The 27,518-nt window shown below is 41.9% G+C and overlaps 1 protein-coding gene across 1 annotated transcript in view; it reads right to left on the bottom strand.

Annotated features, from left to right (window-relative positions):
* SYN2 (synapsin II) overlaps positions 1-27,518 on the bottom strand; it is a 1,471,271-nt gene that overhangs the window by 86,345 nt on the left and 1,357,408 nt on the right. The window contains exon 11 of the mRNA XM_069643930.1: positions 14,699-14,759. Coding sequence (XP_069500031.1) covers positions 14,699-14,759 — 61 coding nt within the window. The remainder of the gene's footprint in view (positions 1-14,698; positions 14,760-27,518) is intronic.

The following is a 27,518-nucleotide window of genomic DNA, read 5'->3' as shown; positions in this document are numbered from 1 at the left end:
GTTCTTCTCAATTCCCCTACATAAGGAACCGCAAGATTTGACTTCCCTTTCATATAGAAATATTCACCTGGAACATACATGTTTGCCCAAAGAGTACTGTGAGTCCCCATCGATCTTTAACAATGTACAGCTCGAGAGTGCAATCATTCAGTACGTAGATGACATATTGGTTTGCAGTGAGACAGAGGAAAGGTGCAGCAAAGACTCGTGGCCATATTAGCAGAGAAAGGCTACAAGGTAGACGAAGACAAGTTACAATATTGTCAGGAAGGGATCCTGTACGTAGGACAGCTAGTCTCTCAAGAGGGGAGAAAAGTGACACCTAAAAGAGCAGAAGCAATTATGAAGACCTCAGAACCTAAAACCGTGAGGGAAATGCAACAGTTTCCAGGCCTATGTAACAATTGTAGGGCCTGGGTTTTCGTTTACGGCACATATATTCAATCATTTTTAAAAGGACTTAACAAAGCACAGGTAGACAAAAGTAAGATAACATGGACAGATGAAATGACTGAAGGATTCAAAGAATTGAAAAAGGCAATACTACAGCTCACATGCTTGGAATTCCAGGCTAGCATGAAGAATTTTACTTATTTTCTCATTTAAATGGAGAAGGCATGACAGCAGTTCTCATGCAGAAAATAACATTAGGACATAGACACAAACCACTAGTTTATTACAGTGGGATGTTAGATCCAGTTATGAAAGGGCATTACCCTTGTGAATAAGATTTAGCTGCTGCTGCATTTACAATTGAAAAGACTTCAAGTATTATAATGGGGTGTTTAGTAACATTATTTGTGGAGCATGCACTATTTGCCATTCTAGAGAAACCCAAAAGTACATTGACCACACAAACAGCATCAGGGTACGAGGTAATTATCTTGAAACCTGCAATCAAAATTGTTAGATGCAGAATAGTGAATCCAGCAATATTCATAGCAGAACCAGTAGGGGAGGATGATTATGTACATGACAGCACAACATATTCTGAATTTTATGATGACATTCCCTGTGTTAGAGAAAATGCTCTTGGAGAGTGGGAGTTCTCTTTATTGATGGTTCTTCAGAAACTGACCATAGTACTGGTGAAATGAATACTGGGTCAGCAGTAGTAAAGCTGAACCGAGAGGATGAATTTGAAGTAGTCCAAGCGCAAGATTGACTTTGGATTGGTCAGCACAGGCTGCAGAATTAGTGGTGCTTGTGGTCGTACTCTAAAGATATGAGGATGTTTGAGCAAATAACGCTTTTATTAGGTACTATTCTGCCTATCACCCACCGGTGAATGGGGTTTGTGACAGATTAAACAGACTCCTTAAAGAGAGGATAGCAAAGATTGAGATCGATTTGAAGAAGGGGTAGTTACTGCTTGCTACTTGCACAATATGCACTGTGAAATCAGACAGGCTCATATCACCACCTAACTCATAATGAGTTGGTGACTGGACACGAAATGAGAACACCCCTTGCTGCTCCAACTAGGGTTGAATCTAATGCCCACAGTGTAGCAAAGACATTAGGTGATGAGAGGCATGATTATTTGGCAACTTTGATCGCTAGTGTCTCTTTTATTTCTCAACAGATCAAGAACCAGACTGGGGGTAAAAGAGGATTGAAGAAGAAAGCCAGCCAACTGATTCAGACAACCTTTTAAAACAACCTAGCTTATATCCAGGGGACCAGGTGCTAACATGCAAATGTGTCCCCACTTGGAATAAACCCTGTTTCGAGGGACCTCATGAAGTGGAAGCAGTTACTCCCACAGCTGTTAAGCTACAAGGAAGGAGAACCTGGCTGACTCTGCATGACATCAAACCATTCAAGGGAGAAACCTCGACCCCTCCTGCAGCTGCTGACAGTGAAGCAAGAGAAGATGTTCCGCGTATGCTGAAACGATCAGCAACCAAGAGCAAAGAAAAAGTTCATGGAATAATAAAAATACCCTTGAAATAAAGATCAACATTTCTTAAATCTAATAAGGAATGATTAGACTTGCAGCTATCCTGGAACTTTTTTATATAAGTGCAAGGAACAATGCGATGATGCACCAGAGCCAAAGGACACGAAATGCACTGCATCTTCTATGCTACCCATCATAATAACATTACACACATTCTTGTATGCTGTTTTCATCTACATATTGCATTCTTACCCAGCTCTGATAAGAAGACATGTGGAAATCACAACATTGCTTGGCAATCCTAAAAACAATCACATTATTTTCAGAATCATTGTGTCAATTATTTAGCAGTTCTTGATATAAAAGTGTGAGTTACAGAAGATAACTCAATTACATATTGAATTAAACAAAATGGGAAGGTTCCAAAATATGAGAGACTCACTACCATCAAGAAAATCAATACTTTTTTTGGAATGGTAATTGTGATTTAATGTTATTTTATCATTTGTCTTTTCTTCTTTATTATTATGGCATTTAGACACACAATGAAGATACTGTGGGGGACAATGAACCATCCTTTATAATCCCTAACAAAAGCACAAGCAGCATCTTCCCTAATTTGACTAAACAAATTGTTCGACTTAAATTGATATTGGAGAAGATCATGAAGACAAAAATAGGTATCTTGATAATTCAGCTCACTTAACGAATAACCTATGGTATCAGCATATTAAGGAGGTGGGAGAGAGAATGTCAGATAAAAGCTGCAACGTGTGTTCTCTCACCCCCTACGCCATGAACGCAGCCTGAACACTTGTTGCAAAAGAGGTGTCTGCACATGATGTGAAGTGCCTCAGTCATCTAGCAGCATGCACAACCAGAGGACAATTCAAAGGAAAATGGGCAACCCTACGATGGCGATCAAAGGGAACATTTGCATATGAAGATACTAATGTGAAAACACAAAGGATGGAGAAAGGGATGGGTTGGACAAGAAAAATATGTATGTATACATCCCAGATAGGAGAACGAATAAAGGTTGTCCAAATGAGGAGGAAGAAATGTTCAGACATAGTGGAAAGATCAGGAGTACCAGGATGCTGGGAGAGACCTCAGCTGTTGGTGTATGGATGAGTTGCTTCCAGGACAGGATGGGAAGAAGGAATGTTATCTCACCCCACACACTTATTGAAGCAGGAACCAGCAAGCACAGTACAAATAGTGAATGACATGTGTTTAGAGTCATGGGCCAAGTACTCTAAACTACTAACATGGGTTGACAATGAAGCAGGACCAGCATCTATAATACCACTAAAAAAATGTGACATGTTCCAAGAATGAAGGCCTGGTCCTGGTTGGAGAAAACAAAGAATGTAAGCAGGTGCTCGAAGTGCCAGTAATGAATGGAGGAACTAATGTGCTGATGGATCGATATTAGACCGGTGGATCCAGGGCTTACATGCACCTGCCTAAATATTGGGGAAGAGTATGCTCTCTTGTGGCCTGCACATTCCTGCATTAGTGATTTCTCAAAGTGACCTCCATATTGATGAATTTCCAAAAATGGATGAACACCAGAGAAGGAAGAGGGTGCTCAACTCCTGCGAACTGAAGAGGGAGAACTATTTCTCATCAAAGTTAATAGAAGCCTATAATGACATACCAAATGAGCATACATTATTCACTCCAGACTGCAGTGAATGCCAAATGGCTGCAGATCACTAGATGGGAGCTTCTGCAAATGATCAATGCAACAATCAAAGGATGTATTGCAATCAGAGAAGAACTGAGGGCCATTAGGCTGATGAACCTTCAGAACAGGTATGCCCTGGACTTAATTATAGCAATGGAAGGAGTGTGCACCAAGGTCGGACCTTCTTGCACATTAATACCTTCCCATAATGAAGAAAATGGAACCTTGACAGAAGCAATAACTATGCTGATGACCCTGCATACGAAGATGGAGGATGAAGTTGATGAGACAGCAGGATATGGCTGGTTTTCGTCCCTGTTTTTGTAGATTCAAACCTGGCTGGCAAATGCCTTCAAATTACTTGCAGCAATACTAGTGTTGGTATTGCTAAGATTCTGTCTCATAAGGATAATTTTGAGACAATGCCAGAAAACCACCAAGAAAGCTATTGGGATGAACATAATGAATGATGTGAATGGAGATCATACACCACAGACGGAAGATACAACTCATGAGAATATAAAGTAAAGTCACCAGGCACCCTGAGGAACACACTTCTACTACCCTAAGGATCCCGTGAAATATGTAGGATGTGGGGTATTCTGTCAACCAACTGGGAATGCTGTCACATGACCTGGAGTGTGGATGAGCACACAAAGAATGCAGGTGATGTGAGGGGGGTGAAGAACATATTGATCCCAAAGAAACCTAGATGTGAAGAGAGGATGAAGAAGATTAAAGAAGATGAGGTGGTGGAGGACTCGGCCAGAGGGTGGAATGTAAAGGAGCAGGTGGACATGTCATCCCTAGCTTCTGCCCCCTCACCACCATCTTACTGGAACAGTAGATGAGCCCTATGTGGGACACCAAGTATCATCCAAATACTGCATTGAGTGATTGAGAGATGATATGTACTCAGACAAATGTATTGAATGTACCCTCGCACTGAGAGGGTGGAAGGATGTCTGCACACACCATTGGACATCATAGAGCTATCAGTGAAATCTGACAAGAGCAGAGTGACGGCATATAGGAAAGATACTAAGACTCCCTGAATCAATATGCAAATACTCAAAGAAAAAATATGTAACTGAAGTCACAAGAGAAACATGTAATTGAATATGAAGAAACCGTATATGCAAAGAAGATAATGTAACTTGCTGACTAATGAGTGTATATACGCAGAAATGCAAGGTAGATGAAACATATAGAAGCTTGCTGCAGAGGAAAACATAACATGGCTAGAGCAGCTGTGATGGAAAGCTGGACGAAGGACGCGTATTAAAACCCAATCAAGCTACCTCAGAAATAGACCAGGGCTGAAGTGTCAGGAAACACTGTGAAAACACCTTTGTGTGAGGAATAAAAAGGAGTTCATTGGCCTGGGATCAAGGATGCTACTTCAAGGAATAATTGCAAGGCACTTGGGGAGTCAAAAGGATAAGCCACACACTTAAGACATATTTCTCTTAAATTAAGCAAAGGAGAAAACATCTGCAAGAGCCAAGTATTAGACAATTAAAGATGCAGAAAGCCTATGTAAAATGGAGTGAGCAAGTCTCCAGAGGCCAAGAATGGTATTGACACCCAGCTCAATCTAATCAAATAGCAGTAAAGTAAATAGCAGGTTGAGATGGACACATTTGTGGTCTCTCACACGTGATTCAGAAGTCGAAAACAAGGGCTATTCATTAAGCGCAAATGAAGATAATGGTGTGCCTACACTTCCTTGAATGTCCAAGAACAGAGAACAGGCTTTGGCGTCAACTACAAATGAGAAGCCTTGGCTTGGGGTCTGACCGAAAAGAGATGATGGGCTACTTGGTAGATTGGGGACCAGTGTGATGTTGCTTGCGGCACCTGGGTTTCGGTTTACTTACATGCTGCTAACAAGCCAAACGTCCAAGGTTGGGACAGCAGGCCAACCGATCAGAGGGTCTATGCAGCAACATGCCCTCCAATGTTGCAAAGACCAACCCACTGCCATTATTCCCCTATAAAGAGTATTAGAAGTATTTCGAAGTGGTTCAAGGCATTTCGACCAGATAAGGGGCAGCCAATTAAGTTATTAACACTTATAGCTACTATAGGTACATATGTTCTCTTAACCAATCCCTCTCTTCAATAGGTTTTAGTTTGCCACATAGGATAACTTCATAGATGACACATATTGAGGTATAAAACATTTGTATGATCACACTTGGGTGTGAGCGCGTGAATAACTGCCTGTTATTCGACTGATTGTCCTACTTTATTTTTACGCTATTAATAAACTAGCACTTTGCCATATTCTTTGAGTCTGTCTGGTTATTTGATTCCGAGATCAATTTGGGTAATTCCATCTAGCACATGAGATGCTTCAAGGTGCTAGAGCACAAATTGGACATTGTCCAGAGGAAGGGAGTCATTCCTTTACATCAGGAAGTATTTTTATCCCATTGTTATTGATTATAAGTGTGAGGGATGGAAATAGGCATTTTATACACAAAACGGTGGACTGTTTTGATTTCAACTGTACATTCTGACAGGCTCCTTAGTCTTTTTGTTGAGGTAGGGCAACCCCTCTTAGTTATAGGGACAAGTAGGGATTTTCCTTATTTTCTTTATAATAAAAGTCTTCATCAACTGAAAGGCCACCACTGTGTCAGCGTCCTACTTCTGCACCCTCACTCTATATATAGGATTTATAATCAATTTCAAATGGGCATGATCACTAGATGTTCTTAAACGAATTTCCAAATTCCCATATAGATCAAAACAATCCTATTAGAAAAAGAATAGTTAAGTGTTGAGACTGTCAATGGACCTCATTACACGGACGGCGGTAAGGGTTTACCGGTACCGGTAAGGGTACCAGTGCCGGTAAACCCTTACCCCCTTACTATGAGGTCCCTTTGTGGGACCCTACCCTAATGGCTGGTTTTACCAGCCGGTAAGGACGGGACCCGCAAAGGGACCTAGAAGGTAATTACGGTACCGCAATTTGCCTTCCCCATTCCCATTAAGCCCTATGGGGGCAAAAATGGGAATGGGGAAGGGCCATGGTGAATGGGGAATTACCGCCCCCACACACTTTGGAATAGGGCGGTAATTCCACCATTCACCATGGCGGACTCGGTAAAATACCGGCGGCAACCATGGCGCTAATAGCGCCATGGTTACCGCCGTCCGTGTAATGAGGCCCAATGTCTTCTAATGTGTACCCTCGGGATATATCCTGCTACCATCTATTAAGCATAATCAGCTGCCAATCTGAAAGTAATTGTGTCCAAAACAACCCTGCTTTATTATTTCTATTTTCTCATATTTGCTCTAGGAATAATTGCCCCATAGTCATCATCCTCTACAGGATAATCATTATTTCCCCAGTACAAAAAGCATTTAGTCACCTGCGACCACCACCAACCCCACCACCCTGGTTTAATAGCATACTATTATTTGAATACATGTGTCAGACCTTCAGCCTGTTCCTTTGTTTTCTACATACCTGGTGGATCATGCACATTTATAATTGACGTGTGTATTATTGCCTATATCATTACTGTGAAATAGAAGCTACAATGTTTTAGATGTTCAAATGCTCCCTTCAGATTGAGTAATGCCTATCCCATTTTTACCCTATTTAAGAGACCACCCTTAAACTATCCTTTCGGACCTCACTGGCAGACTGTAAAACTATCTACCTAATGGGCCTTTGTAAGCCACATTTCTGGAAATGTGATAACATTGTGTGAGGCAAGAAAACTTAGTATGTCAACTTCAGATACAAAATAAATCAATATGAACCCTCCCACTTTAAGGATCTGAATCTTTCTACCCCATTCATCACCAACATTTCTCCAGAAAGGAAAATCAAATATCATAGGCTCAAATTCAGGAAGTCTTTATCAGCAGTTCCTGTGTCTTTCTGTCCCAAATTGCCCAAATTAGATCCACCAATGTTAGGCTCTTTAGTTCATTAGCCCCATTGTTCTTCTGGTACTTTCACTTAGGTTTTGTGAACTTCCACTGAACTCCATGATTTCTTCGTTTGTTAAACCCACTTGCTAAGATCTTCTCGGCCTGCTCTTCTTCCAGAAGGCTTATTATGTTTTGCAAACTCTGACAGTTCTGTATAAAAGACTCCCTTGGTGAGGGAACCTCTCGTTTTAATCAAAGTTAGCATTCCATTCACATTTCACCTTAACCTCTGCCATTTTACAATACCTCCCTTTCAGATTTTGCAAAGAAGTCGGTGATTTTTCCATTACGAACAACATTTAGCAGTTCATTTTCCAAGTGATAGCATTCACATTTCTACTTCAGCTGGGGCTCTCTGAATTAACCACGCTCATCCCTTCTTTATCAGGCACAGCTTCCAGTGCTATCATTTTTCTGTGCCTAATTTTTACTCTGAATTTGTACACCTTTATTCAACTAGATTCATGCAGTGGCAATACACCATTATTTCCTATATATTTAATCTTCCTTGTATTATAGATAGCTTAAACTCACCCCTTTAACTGTGAAGGGTTCACATTATGTGAGAACGGGATGTCCATCAAGTTGTCTTGTATTAAGACAGATAGGTAAAACAGACCTCAACTCACCTCTCACATGCTGCAGCAAGATAAAGGCTGCAGTAAAAACAGAATTCACTGTAAAAGCTTGTCAACCAACACCAACTCCACTGCCTCACACAGACTGCTGCCGACTGCACTTTGGCTGTTACTCCTCCTCATTTCTCAGAGCACGCCATGCCCACTGCAGAAAGGACCAGCACAAAACCAGTGCGAGGCAGCAGCTCCTCTGCCTTATTGCCACCAACTGCCCTTAACTCACCCTTTGTGTGCACTTCCTGTGGGTAGGGCAGTTTCAAATCCTGGATCCTCCTCCTCGTAGCTCATTGCGTAGCTCATGAGCGCATAGCTCATAGCCTGTTTGTATTCCTTCTCAAAGATATGGCTTTGTTTGTATGTATGTATGTAATTATGCATGTATGCACACATGTATATTTGGAATTTATAAAATGCAAACCTAGCTTGGAATAGATTACTCTACAAAGTCGACGCACCCAGGGGTTACAGTTAGGGTACAGGTGTAGCAGAAGAGCTAGAACAGGAAGGGGCCAAGAGAGTAGAGTAACTCAAGATGGGAAGAAAGTATTGAGTGAAGGGATCAGTGATTGGCAAGTTGTTTTTTGACGATTAGAATTTTACAAACCTTCTTGAAGGGGGTAGTTTTATCTGAACTGGTAATTTATTTTAGAGACAGTGCATAGCAGGAACATGCATGCCTCTTGTTTTGTTACCCTCTCACGGTTCTTTGTCTCAACCTGGCAATGTTGTGGCTTCTGGTGGTGCACTAGCTTCCAGAGATGATGTGCTTATCTGCCAAGTACATTGGTGGATTAGTTGCTACTGCATTGTAGGTGATGCAGGCAGTCTTGGACATTATGCATGAGAGGTTTTTGATGAATTTTAAAATATGCACATGACCCCTCTGAGATTTTAATTCCTCTTCTTTGGTATATACTCTCAGTCGTCGTGCTTCCGTCTTCCTTGCCAGATGAATATATCAATTGACAGACATATTGTTTCTATGCTCTCACTACTCCCACAACTTTCTAAGAGACTAAACCCATCTAGTGCGGCTTCTATCCTGCTCAATGCAAGACATCTTCCAAGGTGAGTTGCACTATAGGGGCCAGATTGATTTCTATACTCTGTGCTAGGGTCTCTGGCTCCAGGGGCCCAGCTGGAATTGCAATGGTGGCTTCCAAATATGGAGGCCTGGAATGGCACAGCAATTTATGGTTCAGGTGAAGATTAAGTTATATAATGAGTCATATAATGCTGATAACCAGGACTGGGATGAATGTTGCAGTCCCTTAACACACGAAGTAGTGTACACAGCAGACGAAAATGCACATTAACAGTTTGGAAATTCTATTGGGCTCTTTTGAAAGTATGTGTTTGTTCAGGAAATTGACTCCTTCTTGCCTACTATTGAGGATGGACAACACGTTGGCAAAATGCTATCCAAGGTTCTGTCCAACCTAACCAATGATGTGTGGAAGTATTGCCAGGATCATCGAAACTCCCTTTCGGTGGAGTACCTCCTGGGGTTACACAATGCAGTGGGTGACACAAACTCTAGCCACGTGGTGGACACCAGAGACTGGAGGCAACACAAAGATGCCTTTCAGCTGTTTTAATCCCACTTAGGCCTTTCTCAATAGACAGTTTTGCCTTCAGTCTAAACATTCGGGCGCCAGGATTCTTCAGCTGGAGGCCAGACCCTCAAGCTAGAGCAAAAGATGTTTAAGTCCAGAAAAGACATACTTTCTCAATGAGGATGACATTAATTCTTTATATGAGGGGACAGACAGTCCTTCTCCATCATGACTGTGACCCACTTCTCACATGTATATGGGTTAAATGTCGAAATACATGTAGTAGGCAATTTTTGCATTGTCATGTTTATGTAATATGTTTATGGTCACTTTATGTATGCTAATAATCTTGTATTTTTGTTATCAAATGGCAACATTGTGGCGCGGTATGTTATAGCATACACAATGTACGGTGTTCTATATGCATTAAGACAGAGAGTTATGCTCTGATGATATATATTTTTAATATTGAATGGTGATATATATATTTTATGAAATAAAATCTATATTTCTAAAGAATGAAGAGATAGGTGGTCTGTCATACATAATAGGCCTTGTTCACTTTGTTCATGTTTGGTTTGACAATCCGACGTTCCAAACCTTCTGTTTAACCTCCTGCTGTCCTTGAAAATAGTGAATTAGCTTTAAACTGGCATAATACGAGCATCTTGTCTTTAAAAACGGTGGATTTTCAGAAATATCATGATGTAAAAATACAATTTCATTAAAGCTGTGAACGATAAATGTTTGTCTATTTCTAAAGTTCCCTTTAACCATGATTTTACTTCATGCTACTTAGTAACATAAACATTCTATGATTAAGTACAGTTTTGATTTCACACTTAATATGTCGACTTCTAGCTGCTTCAGAGCATGTTTGTTTATGTCATACCTGGAAGGTCTCTGTCTTAGTGGTAGGTGATGTACATTGGAGAGTTAACTGTCTTATGGTCATTGTGTCTGGCTGTTCTGCAGGCCTAGTCAGGGTTTTATATGGCCCACTCTTAGCCTTGATGATCGATGGAGCCCACACTCTTTAACAGGTGAAGTGGTAAGGAGGTGAATCCTGAAGAATTAATGTTATTAATGGACTGCTTGTTTAAAAAGCATAAGTTTGATCTCTACCTCTATTCAGAATCAATGCAATGTATTGAGTCCTTGAGCATTAAGGCAAATGTGTTCCAAAACTGTCTTTGTATTTTTTGCATTCCAACTCCATGTTTTAACCCCTAACTTTCTAGAGCAACGTCACTAGATCTTATGTCATTGGTCAGCACTGCCAAGGGTCCGGTGAAAGAAGATACTTGGGAATTTTCCAATAAATGTTGTGTATAGATATTTTGAGAGTGAGTTTTTTGTCCATGTTTCTGGAGTTTGAAACAGAGTTTAGCTGTCATGTTCTGTACACACCCGTATTTCAGTAACCCTTTCCTGTGTAGCTCCATGTGTATGATGTCACTGTCGGGTAGTGCACAGCAAGGAGAAACAAAGCCCAAAGGAGAACTAGGTGGTGTTTCTATAGGAGTAGAGGAAGGAACTCCCTGATCAGGCTGAGAGGTAAATGTGTTACTTTCATGACAGCATCAATTTCAGGCAACATTTTGTTGTAATTGACAGGATTATTGTGGTTTTTTACTTTTTGTTATGTAGATCTCAATTTTTGTAATGGAGTTTTTTGCCCTTTGCGATCGCGTCCTCCACTTTTTGTGATGCAAATCTTCACTTTATGTGATCGAGTTCTTGACCTTTTTGGAATGGGAACTTCATTATTTGAGACAGGGTTCTTTGCTATTGGTGATGGAGCCCTTCACATACTTTAAAGACACAGCTGACTCATGCTAGTTTGATCACATCGATATAAATTATCCTTTTATATTAGGAAATCAATTTTATATGCCTCAACTGATAGTCAGACAATGCCTTTCTTTTCACTATTTGTCAATTCCCAGGGATTTGCATACAGTTCATGTCTCCTGTGGAGACTCATTCATCAAAAGGTTCTTCCTTGATGCAGGCAAAAATCTATTGGAGGTGGGAGTTTGCAGGGGCAATAACTATAACAACTGTGGCTATTAGTCTCCTGAACCTTGGACAATGTTGCTTATTTAGTTTGCATAGTCCATCATTCCACAGGTCTTACTCCAATTGAAGTGTCACCTCATTTGGGATGAGTGTGACCATTATATCATTGTGAGGCCGATCTAGATGAAAAATTCGGACAGCTTTGCAAGCTATTGCATATGTTCACAAGGTTTGGAGAAGAGAGATGTATTTTGTAATCTCAAAAATGTGTAATATGTTGGTGACTTTACAGTTGTGCCAGCACTACCTTTTAAAGCAGTCCATCATGACCTCTTATTCAATGCTGCATTAAAAAGCTTCCAAGATTGTACCACACACACACAATGATCAGCCAGAAACGTTACAACTTTACACTGAAGGCAGATGTAATTTTCTTTTATTGCACATAAAGCTGTACAAAATAGTTGACATAAAAGAAATACTGCAGTCACACTACCAGCATTTGCTCAACATCTCACTGCTGGGTTAGTACAAAAAAGAGGCATCAACAATAACAAAAGATTTACAAAAAAAAATAACAGTAAACCTACACTGTACAACACCTGCTTCTCTTAGCCCACAAGAAATATTGCATCAAAGCATGCTTGCATGCAAAACCTTACACACTTTGGTGTGGCTCTGATCTGTGTGGTTAAGTGTTATATATGTACAGAACAATGAACATAGGAAACTGTAGTCCTTCCATAGAAAACACCCTCCAATCTACCTGGGCTTCAACGCACACACATATATTACAAATGTCACGTGAAAAGCAGCTGGAGAGACCCACATTACAGCAATTCATGCAAAGTGCCACACCTTGTTTCTGGGGGACGATGGGCAGGGCTTTCCGGTTCACTATCACATTCTTTTCTATTAACTGTTTTTACGTTGTTACATGCCCTTGAGAGATGTTCTTTTGAATACAGCTAATGATCTACTATTTATACAAAAAAAGAAAGCAGTGTTGGGTTGAAAAGAAGGGGACAATTAAGATGATTCATCAACTGGTAAGTCTCATAGCACAAAGTGAAGTAGGGCATGCAACATGAGTGGGCAACTAGTATTCCCACCACCGGGAGACCTAAGCAGTACAAATATGGCGGGTCCTCAATAGTGGGCGGCAAATGCATTGCATGGTCTGCAGAGGTGACCATTGTGCCCCTGCCACCGTGTACAACACTTGAATTCAACGGATAGTACTACAAATAAACAGCAAGCAAACACGGATCATTTGGTATGCTCTGTTTGCCGTGCAATCCCAACTACAAATAAAAAAGAAGACCACACATAAAACACAACCATGCACTGTCTGGCTGTTGAGCGGTAATAAAAGCCCACACTGCAAAGCTTTTTATGAGATTTTGTAAAGTTTACCAGTCAGATGAAATATGCAAACATGTTTCCACCAAACACAACCTTGCTTTTGTTGACTGTGTGACCACTATTTGTCTTTCAAATGGTTCCCTCAGACAGAAACGTGGCTTCATTTATTTTTGGTATCACTATGTTGTGTTTCGGAAGTGCAGCCTGTGTTGACATATGGGCGGACTGATTTGTCAGAATAGTTTCATTTCCGGCTTGGTGATTGCTTGCGACAGTTGAAAAATTATTGAGTATGCAGTCGTACAAGCAATTATGGCTTTAGAAAGGCGCAACAGTCAAGAAAAGTCAGTAAACACTATTGTTTCAAACCACAATATTTACATGCGTCACCAAGGGCAAATTGAAGGGTATGTAGATAGTTTTTCGTCATGGGCAACTATGGCTACTGGAGGCTAAAATAGTGCTCTCACCCAGCTAGACTATCAATAATCTCCTTGGCTCCTTAAGCAATCTCTATAAGTAAACTGCCAATAATTTGTCGTGACCTGTTAAAAGTCTTCCAGTCCATTTCCCCAGGTGTAGCTCCCTAGTTTAATTTATTTTATGACATTTTGGTCCATATCCTCGAAAGGCATAGCAGTTAGGATTTCACAATCTATAACTAATTCACACAATAAAATCTATACTGGTTTTCCTGAGAGAGGTAATCTCTCAGGAGAGACTGACTCTCATTTTGTCAAAGCCACAGACAGCAGGTTCACAACAAAAGTGGAAAATATTTCATCATAAGATACATGATACTTCAATTTTCCACTGTGATATTGCACATAAGTGAACCACTTTACAAGCATGTACATTATCATTTGATGCAGATTTGCTAAAAATATAAAATACCTGCATGTGAAATATACCAGGGTCCATTGCTGTTAGGAAATTCATTTTCTTAGTGGCACACGGATTCGATAAAACAATAAAAGTTGCATACTGTTTTCTATACATAGTAACTCAAATAACAATAGACTTTATAAAATTATAAAAAGAAAAAATGTTTCCAGATTAAACAAATATAATAAGTAATTTAAAGATATATGCATATATATATATATTTCCCGTCTATGTTTTTCATGCAAAATACACGTTACTTACACACTCATTCACATATTTGAGCAAAAGAAAATGTTCTATATTAATGAGTTCGCCCTACAATGAGGAATATAAAAAAATGACACAATAATCATCCATAAATTACAAACACACTAGACTGGGAAGAGGCACAATCATTTTTACACTATTGACAACAGCCCTGCAACAGCAAGTTATACAAAGAAATAAGGGTCAGCATTACAAGCACACACATGGACATTTAAACGAGTAGACAGGTAGAGTTGACAATGCATAGAAAAACACAGTCCAGGTCAGCACTGAAACATTAAAAAACAGGCAAGTCTGGCGTCATATTTGTTGTAACCAAACACCATTGCCACTCTCATATTTTAAACAGCCTGAACTGGTTTTGCTCCTACTGCAACACCATTACAGTCGAGAATGTACTGTAAACAACCTTGGGGTGGTGGTCGCTGAGACGGCATCTTGTTTGGCTCCACATCCTTGAGTGCTCCGCTCTGCATGCGAAAACATGAAAACAGATCCCAATTTAGATAACGGCCAAGCCTCACCAAGGTTGTGACCAAAGATGTTAGTTACTTTTCAGAAAATACATGCTGGCAATTGTCATTGATAGTATAGTAAACCAGGTTTAGGCAAAAGTATATAAATCAGATGTGAAATCCCTTTTCTAATGCGAAAACGTGTTATAAATGTATGCTATATAAAACTGGAACAAAAAAAAAAAAGTTTGAGGAACAACAGGCTCCACCATTGAGTGAAGAGGTTCATTACTTCATTATCACTAGGCAATCATTTAGCTGTGTAGTCAGATAACAACTAAGCATAGTTATCTCGTTAAGCCACGTAACACTGAAGCCTCAAATCAGACACAAATTGAAGAATGTCTTTCAAGTGCTTTTAAATATTTGCACAAAATGTGATATAGCAGAGTTTTATTTTATTCAACACCTATAGGATCAAATATAAAATTTCAATTTTATCTCAAATTAGATCTTGGGTTACCAAAATGGTTTAAAATTCAACGTATCTTTAAATAAGCTGCAGACTATTCTGGGGCCGAATCATTAACGCAGTAAGATGACCAAGTAACAATAACATTGAGCAACTGAAATGAAAACCAAGTCCTTACCGAATACAGCATTTTAATTCTGAGTTACAATTTTAAAGTTATTAGACCGAATGACACTCTGTGGCGGGACTCTAATATGATATGATACAATATGATGTGGCATTTATAAAACAAAGGGAGGAAAAAACATAACAATCTTACTAGGCCTGGTGTCATTCAGATCGCGCAAGTGCAGGGAAAAGGGAAGGGAGAAGTGCCAGGGGGCAGGGGAAGGGAAAGGGGGAAGTGCACTTAACTCCCAAGTGCAGCCAGCTGTGGCTCATAAGTGCATAGAGAAGGGACTGTAGGGTTGAAGATACAGACCCTTAAGCGCTGGGGATCCCAGAGGCAGTGTAAGGGCAAATGGACATGTAGGAGCCTGGGCCCGAGTTCAGAGGGTGACCAGGTGACTAGTGTGCAGAGCAGTCAGGTGCATCTGCAGGGGAGAGGAAGAGAGCAAGCTGTAGCAAAAAAGAAGGTCTTGAGTGGTTCTTGCTCAAGTTTGAGAGCGGCAGAGAGGCTGTTCCAGAGGGAAGCCCCAGCCAAGGATATAGGCCTGCCCCCAACTCTCTACTTGGAGATGCGTCTGGCCCTCAGAGAGCTGGAGGAGGATGAGTGAAGAATTATCAAAGGATGTTTTTTCGAAGCGAAAGTTGGAGGTAGAGCAGTCCCAGGAACAGAAAGACTTGTGGGTGATGCAGAGGGTCTTGAACTTCATCCTTGCAACCACAGGGAGCCAACAAACAGATTTCAGTGCTTGGAGATTCGATCCCTGGACTTGAGGTCAAGGACAAGTCTCACAGTCGTATTCTATATAAGTTTGAAAGGTCAAAGGGTAGAGGCAGGAAGATTTAGAAAAGAGGCTGTCACAATATGACCCTTTTTTAACATAAATTAGAAAAAAAATGTTTTGCTTGTATAATCCAATTTTTGTTAATTCAGAAAGCATTCATCTATAGTACATATTACTTGTTTAAAAATATGTTTATGGTTCAGAATGAATATAAGAATTTAAAAATTACACACATTACACACATAAAGTGATATTGTCACATTTCCTAAAGGCTCATTCCATTATTGTCATTGCCCAATAATTTGCCTGGATCAAATATTGCATACATATTAGGATGTGACTCACCTGACTGCTTAACAAGTAACAGCGAAGAAAGCTTGATATGGTTAACTAAATCAACTGTGAACACTATTTAACAGGACTGGTGAAATATGGACCCCACTACAGTGGTAACAATGTTTGCAATTGAGCCAGTAAGAGGGGCATGGATATTGCATTAGAAAATGATTAAAATGAAATTTGTGAAGTATCTAAATTGGAGGTATTTAAAATCAAGGTCAAAAATATAATGCTATCTTTTAATTTGCATTAGAGTACTCTAAGGAATGTGGGAGGTGACAGCACATTTATAGATAACTATTGTAAAAGAAAGAAGGATGTGCAAGAAATGTATACTTGAGTAGAAATAAAGTGGACAATCACATTCAGGGATACATTTACGTTTTAAATAAAGGGGTTTACATTTTAACATGTTTTCACTTTATCTATGCATTATATTTATTGAAAAACAAAATAAAAATAGGTATACATGTAAATATTACGAATTAGAGAAAGGGGTGATAAGAGGTGGAAGTAAAAGGGGGAAGAGTGAGAGATATCAGTGTATCTGAAAGGTAGGATTCTAGCCAGGTGAAGGTTGTATCAAAAATAACTGCATCTCCCTCCCCCTTCAGCAGCATTATCTAAACTGAAGTTCAAATATAATTCTCTGGCTCCCTCCCTTGCTGAGATCAAGTCCTCCCCATCCCTTGTTCTCCCCATCAATGCTGGTCATTGAGCTGGATATCCCCAGATAAGAGATCAGGAAAAACATTTCTCCCTGGGTCTTGGATCCAGAAAAACGATTTTAGCGAATTACTGTAAAAAACAATCTTTGTTTGTTCCCGAAACTGGGATTCAAACTCGGATCACCAGGACCAAAGTTATGTGACTTAAAAACTAGACTACAGGAACCTCTGGATAGAACACTTGTGAATATTCCTGTCAGGACTTTACTATGCGAAAAATACTGAAGAACATCTTTGTACTAGTTTACTCATAACATTACCATCACATTACAGGACACTCCTTTTTCTTTAATAATGTATTAATTAATCCCTTGAAAGGTAAATGTAAACATTTATTTATGGCAGGATATGTGCTACGAAATATCTTGTCAGTTCTCCAATCGTAATGCCTCACTCCACACGCAACCCTGAAAACTACATACTCTGGGCCATGCTGTCCCCATCCTTGATCTATATCCTCCTCTCTGACTGATAATATATTTACCCTCTACTTGACACCCTTGATCTTGTAGATTGAATTCACCATAACCACCCTCCTCTATCTCCCACCTCTACATCCTTGTCCGTTCTCACACTCCTTTACTCCCTTCTATATTTTCTCTTTCACCCCAAGTCATCTGCCAAACTAGCATACATTGTCCAGAAAGTCATTCCATCTAGTGTCCTTATGGATGCTTTTACTCAAGCCCCCATAACCTGTGAAACCCTCTCCTTTGATTTAACCTTTATATTCTATGCTCAAAACAGGAACTTCCATGCCTTCTTCAAGGTGGCCACATAAGAACTCACCCTCAAAAAGGCTTTTGCCGACCCTAAAACCTGTTCAACTATCATGCTGTATCCCTTTTTCATTACTACTCCAAGAACCTAGAGCTGGTGGTTGTTAACAGGATCACCATTCCCTTGCAGTAAATAGTTTGGCTTGTCCTATCTAATTTGGGTTCTGCAGCCTTCATTCCAGAGAAATGGCAGAGATCCAAATGTCTCCCTTTCTTATCACTGCCCATCACATGAACATCTCTTCTATTAGCATTCTGGTTGACTTTCCAGTATGCTTTGACACCTATGACCAGTCAAGTCATCTCCCTTTCTAACACTTGTGCACCTCATTATACAAGATGCTGCATCTTTCTGGAGTACTTCAGACAGCTCATTCTCCATCTCCAGCAACACCTCATTTCTCACCCATCCCCCAGAGTTCCCCAAGGGACCATCATTGCTGTACTTTTAACCCCTTTATCTTACCTTTTTGGTGAGCTCCTACTGTGAGGTGTTGTTACCACCAAATCACTAGCAGTACCCAGATCATCATCTCCTTCCCCACGTTTACCCCAGGAGGATTCTCTCATGCGTGTAACTGTCTTTCAGACATCCATCACTGGGCAGCACTGTAATCCGTACGTATTACCGTAAAAAACAAATGGGAGTTTTCGACAGAATTTCAAATGCCCAAGTCTCCCATTTGTTTGCATTACAGTCAACAAGGGCAGCGGGGGCTGCAGGCATGTGTCTCGCACCCTTTTTCATTGTAATGTGAGCAGGAGTGGAGGGGGTGTCCTTCGCTCCATTCCCAATAAAGGTTTTTTTTTAAAAAAAGGAAAAGCAGACCCTGCAGCGCCGGTTCCAATACATGCAAGTGAAGGGAACTGGCGTTTCACTGGGATGTTGGAGACAGCGCACACAAGGAGTTGGGGGCCAAGAGGATAATCTCAAATGTTCGTGGGAGAGAACAATGAAAGTAATTTTTGGTAAAATAACTTCAGATTGTTTCTCCTTTGAACATTTTAGCTTCAAATTAATCTCAGTAATCTCAGTAATCCAACAGCACCTAGTTGCCTATGCTCTATCTCATGGACTATCATGCTCCACCCTTCTTTACCTCATTTTTACATATCCCTTTTCCCCAGTCGTTATCTCACTATCACCCAAGGCACACAGCTCTGCAGTCTTCTTCAACAGCAATCTCATTCTCCATCAGTTTATCAGCTCTACCATGACCGCTGCCAGGCATTACCGACACCAAAACATCACCCGGTTAGAAAGAGAAACCCTCTCCGAACTATCTAAGCAACCTGAGCTTATTATCAAACCCGCAGATAAGGGGGGCGGGATTGTGATTATGAAATCGGAACAATACTACCACATGGTAATGGAACTCCTGAATGATTCAGAGGGTTACAAACTACTCAAAAAAGACCCTACTAAAGATTTAAAAACAGAAATAACAGCTATGGTCTCAATTGCATTAGAAAGAGACTGGATATCAGAGAAAGAATCTGAATTTCTCCAGACAACACAAGGCAGAAAACCTTGCCTATACGCCCTACCAAAAATCAACAAAGATCCCATTAACCCCCCAGGAAGAACAATTGTGTCCGGCTGCGGGTCCATACTCGACCCTTTATGTAAATTCGTTTATTACTTTTTAAAACCCATTAGCAGCAAAACAGAAACATATATCAGGGACACAAAAACAGCTATTGGTTACTCTAGATATTAAGGCATTATACACCAGCATTCCTCAACAGGCGGCAATAGACTGTGTGTATGAATATCTGACTGCAGCTAACACCCATATGAAAACCCCTCCAGAATTCATTATTGAAATTATGACATTGGCCCTATGTAAAAACCTTTTTGAGTTTAACCAACAGTTTTACCTACAGATTAAAAGAACCGCCATGGGGGCAGCATTTGCCCCCAGTCTGCCAATTCTATTCATGGCCAATTTCAAACAATAATTTGTCCTCAATCAAGTCAACAGATGGAGAGATCACATCAAACAATGGCGTTGGTATATGGACTACGTGATATGCCTATGGGAAGGCACAGAGGAGGCACTACTAGAGTTTTGCTCCTGGCTTAACACATGTAGTCAAGACATTCAATTTACATTCGAATACAGCAATTCATCCATTCACTTCCTGGACCTGAGTATTGAACATGACCAAGGCAAACTAATATGTACTACTTTTCGCAAACCTACAGACCGCAATACTTTGCTACAGTTCCAAAGCGATCACCCTCAACACATCAAAGAAAATTTACCGTACGGGCAATTTTTAAGAATTCGTAGAAACTGCACTTCTTTAGATAACTTCTACTACGATGCCAGCCTTTTAAGTGACAGACTACGACAAAGAGACTACCCCAAAAAACTGGTGGCAAGATCACTAAAAGGAGCCCGATTCACATGCCGCGACTCACTTCTTACACCCAAAAAGCGGGATGCAGAGAACAATCAAATCACATGTGCAATCACTCACGGCCAACATGCTTTTCAAATCAAAAAAATCATCTACAAATATTGGCCAATAGTCAGAGTTTGTCTACCAGACCAAGAAAAACCCAGATTTGCATTTAAGAGGGGACGCAACCTGAGAGAACATCTGGTACATTTAATGTACAACAAAAAATCCCCTCAGAGCAATATCTGGAATATTCGACCACTCAAAGGGCATTATCCTTGCGGAACATGCTCAGTATGCCAATTCACCACTAAATCACAACAATTTTAGATCGGAGCAAAAACATGGACCCTAAATGATGTTTCAAACTGCAAAACAAACCGAGTGGTTTACTGCATTGAGTGTCCATGTCACTTGCGCTACGTCGGACAGACCATGCGGAATGTTGGAATACGGATATCTGAACATCGGTCACGAATCTGCTGTAAAAATATGACATCCCCACTAGTACAGCACTATATAGAGAAAAAACATAATACTGAAGACATCAAATGGTGGGTTATCGAACGGGTACACAGTGGACCTAACATTCAGGGCCGTCTGTTAGATCTAGAATGCAGATGGATACATAGAATGGACTCTGTTGCCCACGGCCTCAATGAACAACAACTTTTTCCACAAAGATAATCGAGTGATGCAGAGCATCCATTTGCCCCTCTTCACTTTTGAGACTTACGAGGATTACTTCAAAAGAGGCTCCAACGTGGCATCATTACCACCTTGGATGACCAATAAAATCACACCAGGAAAGTTTTTACAATCCTCCTCTCAATCTTACCAAACATAACATACTCGCACAAGTACGCTGATTCCATGTCAGATCCTGTAATTATATCTCCTTTCTGACGGATTACATAGCCAGAGGTCGCCGGTGCAAGACAGCTTCCCTCTCTTTATATCTAGAGTAGATGACTTCTCACAAACCCTTTTTCTCTTCAAACCCAAATATCTTTTTCAGATCCACTCCAAACTAGGGCAACCAGCACAAGGACAGACACAGAAGCGCATTTCTGTGCACAATCTCACTGTGCACACAACGCCCCCATTTGCACTAATTATGACCCGGTATTTTCAGCAGTATGATTACAGGACACGTGACATAACAACACACACCCCCAGGGTTCCGCCGGATCGCGCCACATATACACTGCACGAACACGCAGTCACGTGTACAGCCAAATCTAGTCCTGACATTACCTCTGTATGCCATCATCACAACATTTGCGGATGTTCGAGTAATCAGACTCAGAACGTTGGAAACGCATGGAGACACAGGCAATAATGGCAGCGTTCACTTCCGCATTACAAACGAGACAGCCAATCAGGACTTAGAATTCTAAAACATCCTGATTGGCTGAGAGACACACACCCTCCTCCACCCCTGAGTCTTCGCCTGTATTCATAGCAGCGCCGGAAAGCAAGCTCTGCAGACGCCTATCACACGGCTCTCGGCACAAGGCAGCTAATGCAGACCACATTCTGCACACGGCGAAACTCGACTTCAGGTAACTCAAAACATAAATACATACACAAACTCTCTCGATGAGAGTATTGCTTATGATACATGTACTTCATAGGAGCAGCACTCTCATGTGAGCCACAACATGCCAGATATGCAACCGCATTTGGCATTTTTTTTTTTTTCCTTTTGTCTTTCCCGCTTTAGAAACGCATTACGAGGTACTCATGCCATATGAATTGAGCCCCTTTTCTGGTTCTTTAACACAGAGGAGCGCACGGAATTAAAACAACATAACTCTCATGCCCAGGTACTATATTTATTTACATTTTTTATAGATAATACCAAATCTAAGCTCACAATGCATAAAACCTGGAATTGGTAAATTTGCCGGTAGCCCCATGCCACATCTGTCTGGAACTTGTTCAGACAATTACCACAAGGCGGGGGCACTCTGTGAGGCACAAACTCCATCCCTGAGATCCCCTCCCTCATCTGCATCTCTGTCACTCTTTTGTTAACAGAGACTCTCCATTCACTCCTGGAGCGAGATCTACATACTTCAAATCAGGGTGGCCGAAATTGTTTTCATCCCCCCTCTTGTCAAGAACAGCAACCAGTCCTGCATCCTGCTACGCCCAGACCGTGGAGCCTGCACGATCAAGAGTGTGTCCACAAGGTTTCTGTGGTGAGACATTCATTCTATACGCCCACCAGAGTTAACTAGAGATAGGAGCTAGTATGTAGTTCACGCTGTCTCCTGTATCAGGTACCCTCTTTCACTTTGAACTATTATTTAATAGGCAATTAATTCCCTTAAGGTTCTGATTTACTCACCTTTGTTTACTAATTTACCCAGAAAAGTCCAGCAGGGAAACACTACCTCACCAAGAGAACAACTGACCAATTTTTCCCCTCTTTTGTTTCTCTCGGTCTCTCCACTACAGAGGTCACTCAATCGCCCTGAAGAAGGTGGCTTCCACGTCCCTCTGATTTGATTACAAGATGGACCCCATGGCCGCCGAAACATCATTTTCAATCAAGGGGGCCTTATGAACCAACTTACTGTGGTTCAGTGAGACAATACTGCATTTGTGATTGTTACACTTTAGGTGGAGCCTCCACCACTTTACCCCCTGCGACGTTGGCACATAACTATTTGGGACCACCCTTTCCCAATAGAACTTACTAAAATAGACATCCAACCACTGGGATTACTCATTTCAGATAGACCCTATTAAATTAGACAGTTCTAAGACTACTGGAACTACATAGGTACTTTTTCACAAAAATATTCCTAAAATAAAGGGTGCGAGATAGACTGATGCACACACAAGGTACCTTGAACCTAGGCAGTATCAAAGAACATAAATTGTCGATAAACAGAGATATGTGTTATATCATTTGCACATTCTAAACACCTTTTTGCTTTTTTTATTTCATATGTTCCATTTTAGAATTTCTTTCAAAAACACCATGTTTAAGCTGTATTGATTTGTCGAAAACACTATGATTTGCTTTTGTTAATAATCCAAGAAAAAATGTTTTGTACATATTTGTAAGTGTGTGTTTCAATATAAGTTATTTATTTTTTCACAGCCCCTTGTGTTTATGTGGGTTTTCCTTCTGGACATTTACCTTGGGATAATCTCTCTAAGATATACTCTATTAGTAAAACCAACTAAGACCCCCTTCGCCGTGGAGTGGGCAGGAGCCCCCCACCACCGTCCTGGACATCGATACAGACGACTCGACTGGGCCGAAAGCATCGGATCACACGGCAGCGGTGATCCATTCATAGGATCCAAAGCAGATCCCTGTTGCCCCTGCATCTAGCCAATCTGCCCCCCCAGGGCACCCCACCTCATCAAAGGAGCCCCCGCAGCCTCTACATCCCCCAGGTCCACTCGCGCCGACTTTTTGAAAAACAAAATGTCGGGCGCGACGCGGCCTGAAAGCGAGGCTGAGCGTCCCACGTTGCTGAGCAACCCTGCGTAGGCTGCTCTTAAGCCTAAACATCCGCCGGCAGGCGGAAGCCGGCGGCCACCTCAAGGCCACCATAAGGCTGCTTGCCCTGTTTGCCCCCACAGACCCCCTTCGCCGTGGAGTGGGCAGGAGCCCCCCACCACCGTCCTGGACATCGATACAGACGACTCGACTGGGCCGAAAGCATCGGATCACACGGCAGCGGTGATCCATTCATAGGATCCAAAGCAGATCCCTGTTGCCCCTGCATCTAGCCAATCTGCCCCCCCAGGGCACCCCACCTCATCAGAGGAGCCCCCGCAGCCTCTACATCCCCCAGGTCCGCTCGCGCCGACTTTTTGAAAAACAAAATGTCGGGCGCGACGCGGCCTGAAAGCGAGGCTGAGCGTCCCACGTTGCTGAGCAACCCTGCGTAGGCTGCTCTTAAGCCTAAACATCCGCCGGCAGGCGGAAGCCGGCGGCCACCTCAAGGCCACCATAAGGCTGCTTGCCCTGTTTGCCCCTGTTCGCCACGGAAGCATACTGTTGGACCCCGATTACCATCATAAAGGTCGCGCTGTACAATTGCCTCATATGGGGAACTCTTCTTCTTTTTCAATTGCATGCTCTGTACGTGGATGATCAACAGTATACTGGACCGCAAACCATGTGAGTACAATCACTGGCTGCTCATTTGCTATGCTATGCTAGTTGCAGTAGTGCCTTTCCTGCTACCCTGACAGATCTCGAATCTAGCTGACACCATATCTGACACCTGTGTTCACTCAGCTTCTTTGTACGATCCATGGTGTCCTTGCATGAGCTGCCTACTTGCCCAAGCGCCCTCGTTTGAAACTGACTTCACAATCTCGCTAGCACGCCACCACTCGTGGGCATGCGAACTGCATTTCTGTTATCGTGATACTTCCTGTGTTGTGCCTTATGGTCGCCAATAGACCACATTTAACCTATGCTGAACCCTGTGTTGTGCCCTATGGTCGCCAATAGACCACATTTAACCTATGCTGAACCCTGTGTTGTGCCCTATGGTCGCCAATAGACCACATTTAACCTATATTGTGCCCTATGGTCGCCATTAGACCACATTTAACCTATATTGTGCCCTATGGTCGCCATTAGACCACATTTAACCTATGCTGAACCCTGTGTTGGGCCTATGGTCGCCATTAGACCACATTTAACCTATGCTGAACCCTGTGCTGTGCCTTATGGTCGCCAATAGACCACATTTAACCTATATTGTGCCCTGTGTTGTGCCCTATGGTCGCCATTAGACCACATTTAACCTATGCTGAACCCTGTGTTGTGCCTATGGTCGCCATTAGACAACATTTAACCTATGCTGAACCATGTGTTGTGCCTTATGGTCGCCAATAGACCACATTTAACCTATATTGTGCCCTGTGTTGTGCCTTATGGTCGCCAATAGACCACATTTAACCTATATTGTGCCCTGTGTTGTGCCCTATGGTCGCCATTAGACAGCTCTCTCCTAGAACTGGAAGGATGCCACACCTAGCACTAGCCCTCTGCATCATGGCTACATTCACACAATCGGTCCTCAGCAGTCACATCCACATTACTCAGTCACCAATACCTACTTCAAACTTAAGCCAACTCACTACTAACGATATGCAACTTAAGCCCCCCACATTCTGCAAGGCCCAAGAAACAATACTATATGCCTCCCTTCCTTGTACCACTCCTAATAGAAACAACAGACTCCGCGCAAGACTAACCAAATTACATGAACCATTGAGAAGAACCCTTCCGGCCTCCAACCTCAAAACCAATTACAAACCTAGCTCACGAATGCCTAGCCATCCCAAACGGCCTACTCAAACATTTACCTCGAATGAGAACACCCTCCAGCTTAATAACCTCCATCCCAAAGCTTGCACTACCACTGACAAACCCATCCGAGTCAACAAAACTCCCGAGGACCCCCCTCTCAAGGGAGCGCTCCTTAATGCTAGATCACTAGTCGCTCACGCTACGGATATTGCCGACTTAATCACAGAAGGGAACCTGGATTTTCTCGCAATCACGGAAACGTGGCTCCATACTGCAGCAGGACCTACCCTCATGTTAGCTGTCCCAGACGACTACACCATTCTCAGACAAGACCGTGATAATACACGAGGAGGCGGCATCGCTATCATCTCTAAAACGGCTCTTGGTCTCAGACTAGCCCCCACCCAATCTCTACAATCATGCGAATCCCTCACCGCCAAAATGCAGATTAATGAGTCACAATCCATTAACATACACCTCATATACAGACCACCTGGCCCTCTTGGTACCTTCGAGGAAGACTTGCATAATATAATCATGAACAACCTGAAACCCTCCACCCAACTACTTATATTAGGCGATTTCAACTTAGGATTCAACGACCAAACAGACAAAAATGCCACAGAAATAGCCAATACGATCAAAGCACTAGGACTTACTCAAAAAGTCTCTACACCCACCCACATAAAGGGAGAATACTGGACTGGGTAGCCGACCTCAACTGCTCTGCCACTATCACATCCATCCTGCCTTTAGCATGGACAGATCATTCTTTGATCTCCTTTCTCTTATCCACTGTCAGACCCACTCCACTGGTCCGACCACGAGCGCCACCATGCCTAACCAGAAGTAATAAAAGTGTTACGGTAGAGAAAATCATCCCCGCCATACTGCCTACTCTCAATACACTGTCTGATAATCTCGACCCCAGCGGCCTAGTTCAGGAATTCAACAATATTATGCTTACCACTCTGGATAAAATTGCTCCTATCAAACTCAGACCGAGCAAACCCATAGCCCACCTAAACAAATGGTTCACCCCACAACTCAAAGACCTTCGCACCCTAAAGAACAAAAGTGAAACAAACTGGAGACGATGCCGATCTAGCGAGAATAAAGCCAAATTAACTGTACTCTCCTCACTCTACAAAAAGGAAATCTGCCAAGCAAAACGTAACTCATATGACCAACGCATTGCTAGCTCAAACTCAAGCATGAAGGAACTCTTCTGCATACTCAAAGAACTAGAGTCCCCTATTGCTACCCCGGACGTCTGCACCAAGGACAAATCCTGGTGTGTTGACATACAACAAGCCTTAGAGCATAAAATCGATACACTTCAGAACAAAATCCAATTAAAAAAGAAGGCTCTAAACTTACAGCACCTGCCTAACATTCTCCAGCCCAATGAGCCACCACCGGCACACAATGCCACATTCCACTTCTCAAAAATGTCCATCCTAGAGGTAGAAAAAATCATCCTATCTTTAAAACCCTCAAACTGTAAAGGGGACATCTGCCCTGCACAGCTAATAAAAGACGCTGCTAGAGAACTCTCCCCATTTATAACCAAACTGATAAATGCCTCTTTTGCTACAGGTACTATACCTGCCAACCTCAAGCAATCCTGGGTGCTACCACTCCTCAAGAAACAGACACTTGATCCCCTCATTCCCACTAACTATCGACCTATTACCACGGTCCCATTTTTACTAAAAATACTGGATAAAGCCGCCTACACTCAAATACAGAAGCATTTAGAACTGCACAAACTCCTGGGCAACAGACAATCCGGCTT

Source organism: Ambystoma mexicanum, chromosome 2p (genome assembly GCF_040938575.1).
Source record: "Ambystoma mexicanum isolate Mex_15411 chromosome 2p, UKY_AmexF1_1, whole genome shotgun sequence".
Lineage (NCBI taxonomy): Eukaryota > Metazoa > Chordata > Amphibia > Caudata > Ambystomatidae > Ambystoma > Ambystoma mexicanum.
The sequence above is the reverse complement of the archived record's forward strand: the minus strand, read 5'-3'. Positions and strand labels throughout refer to the sequence as shown.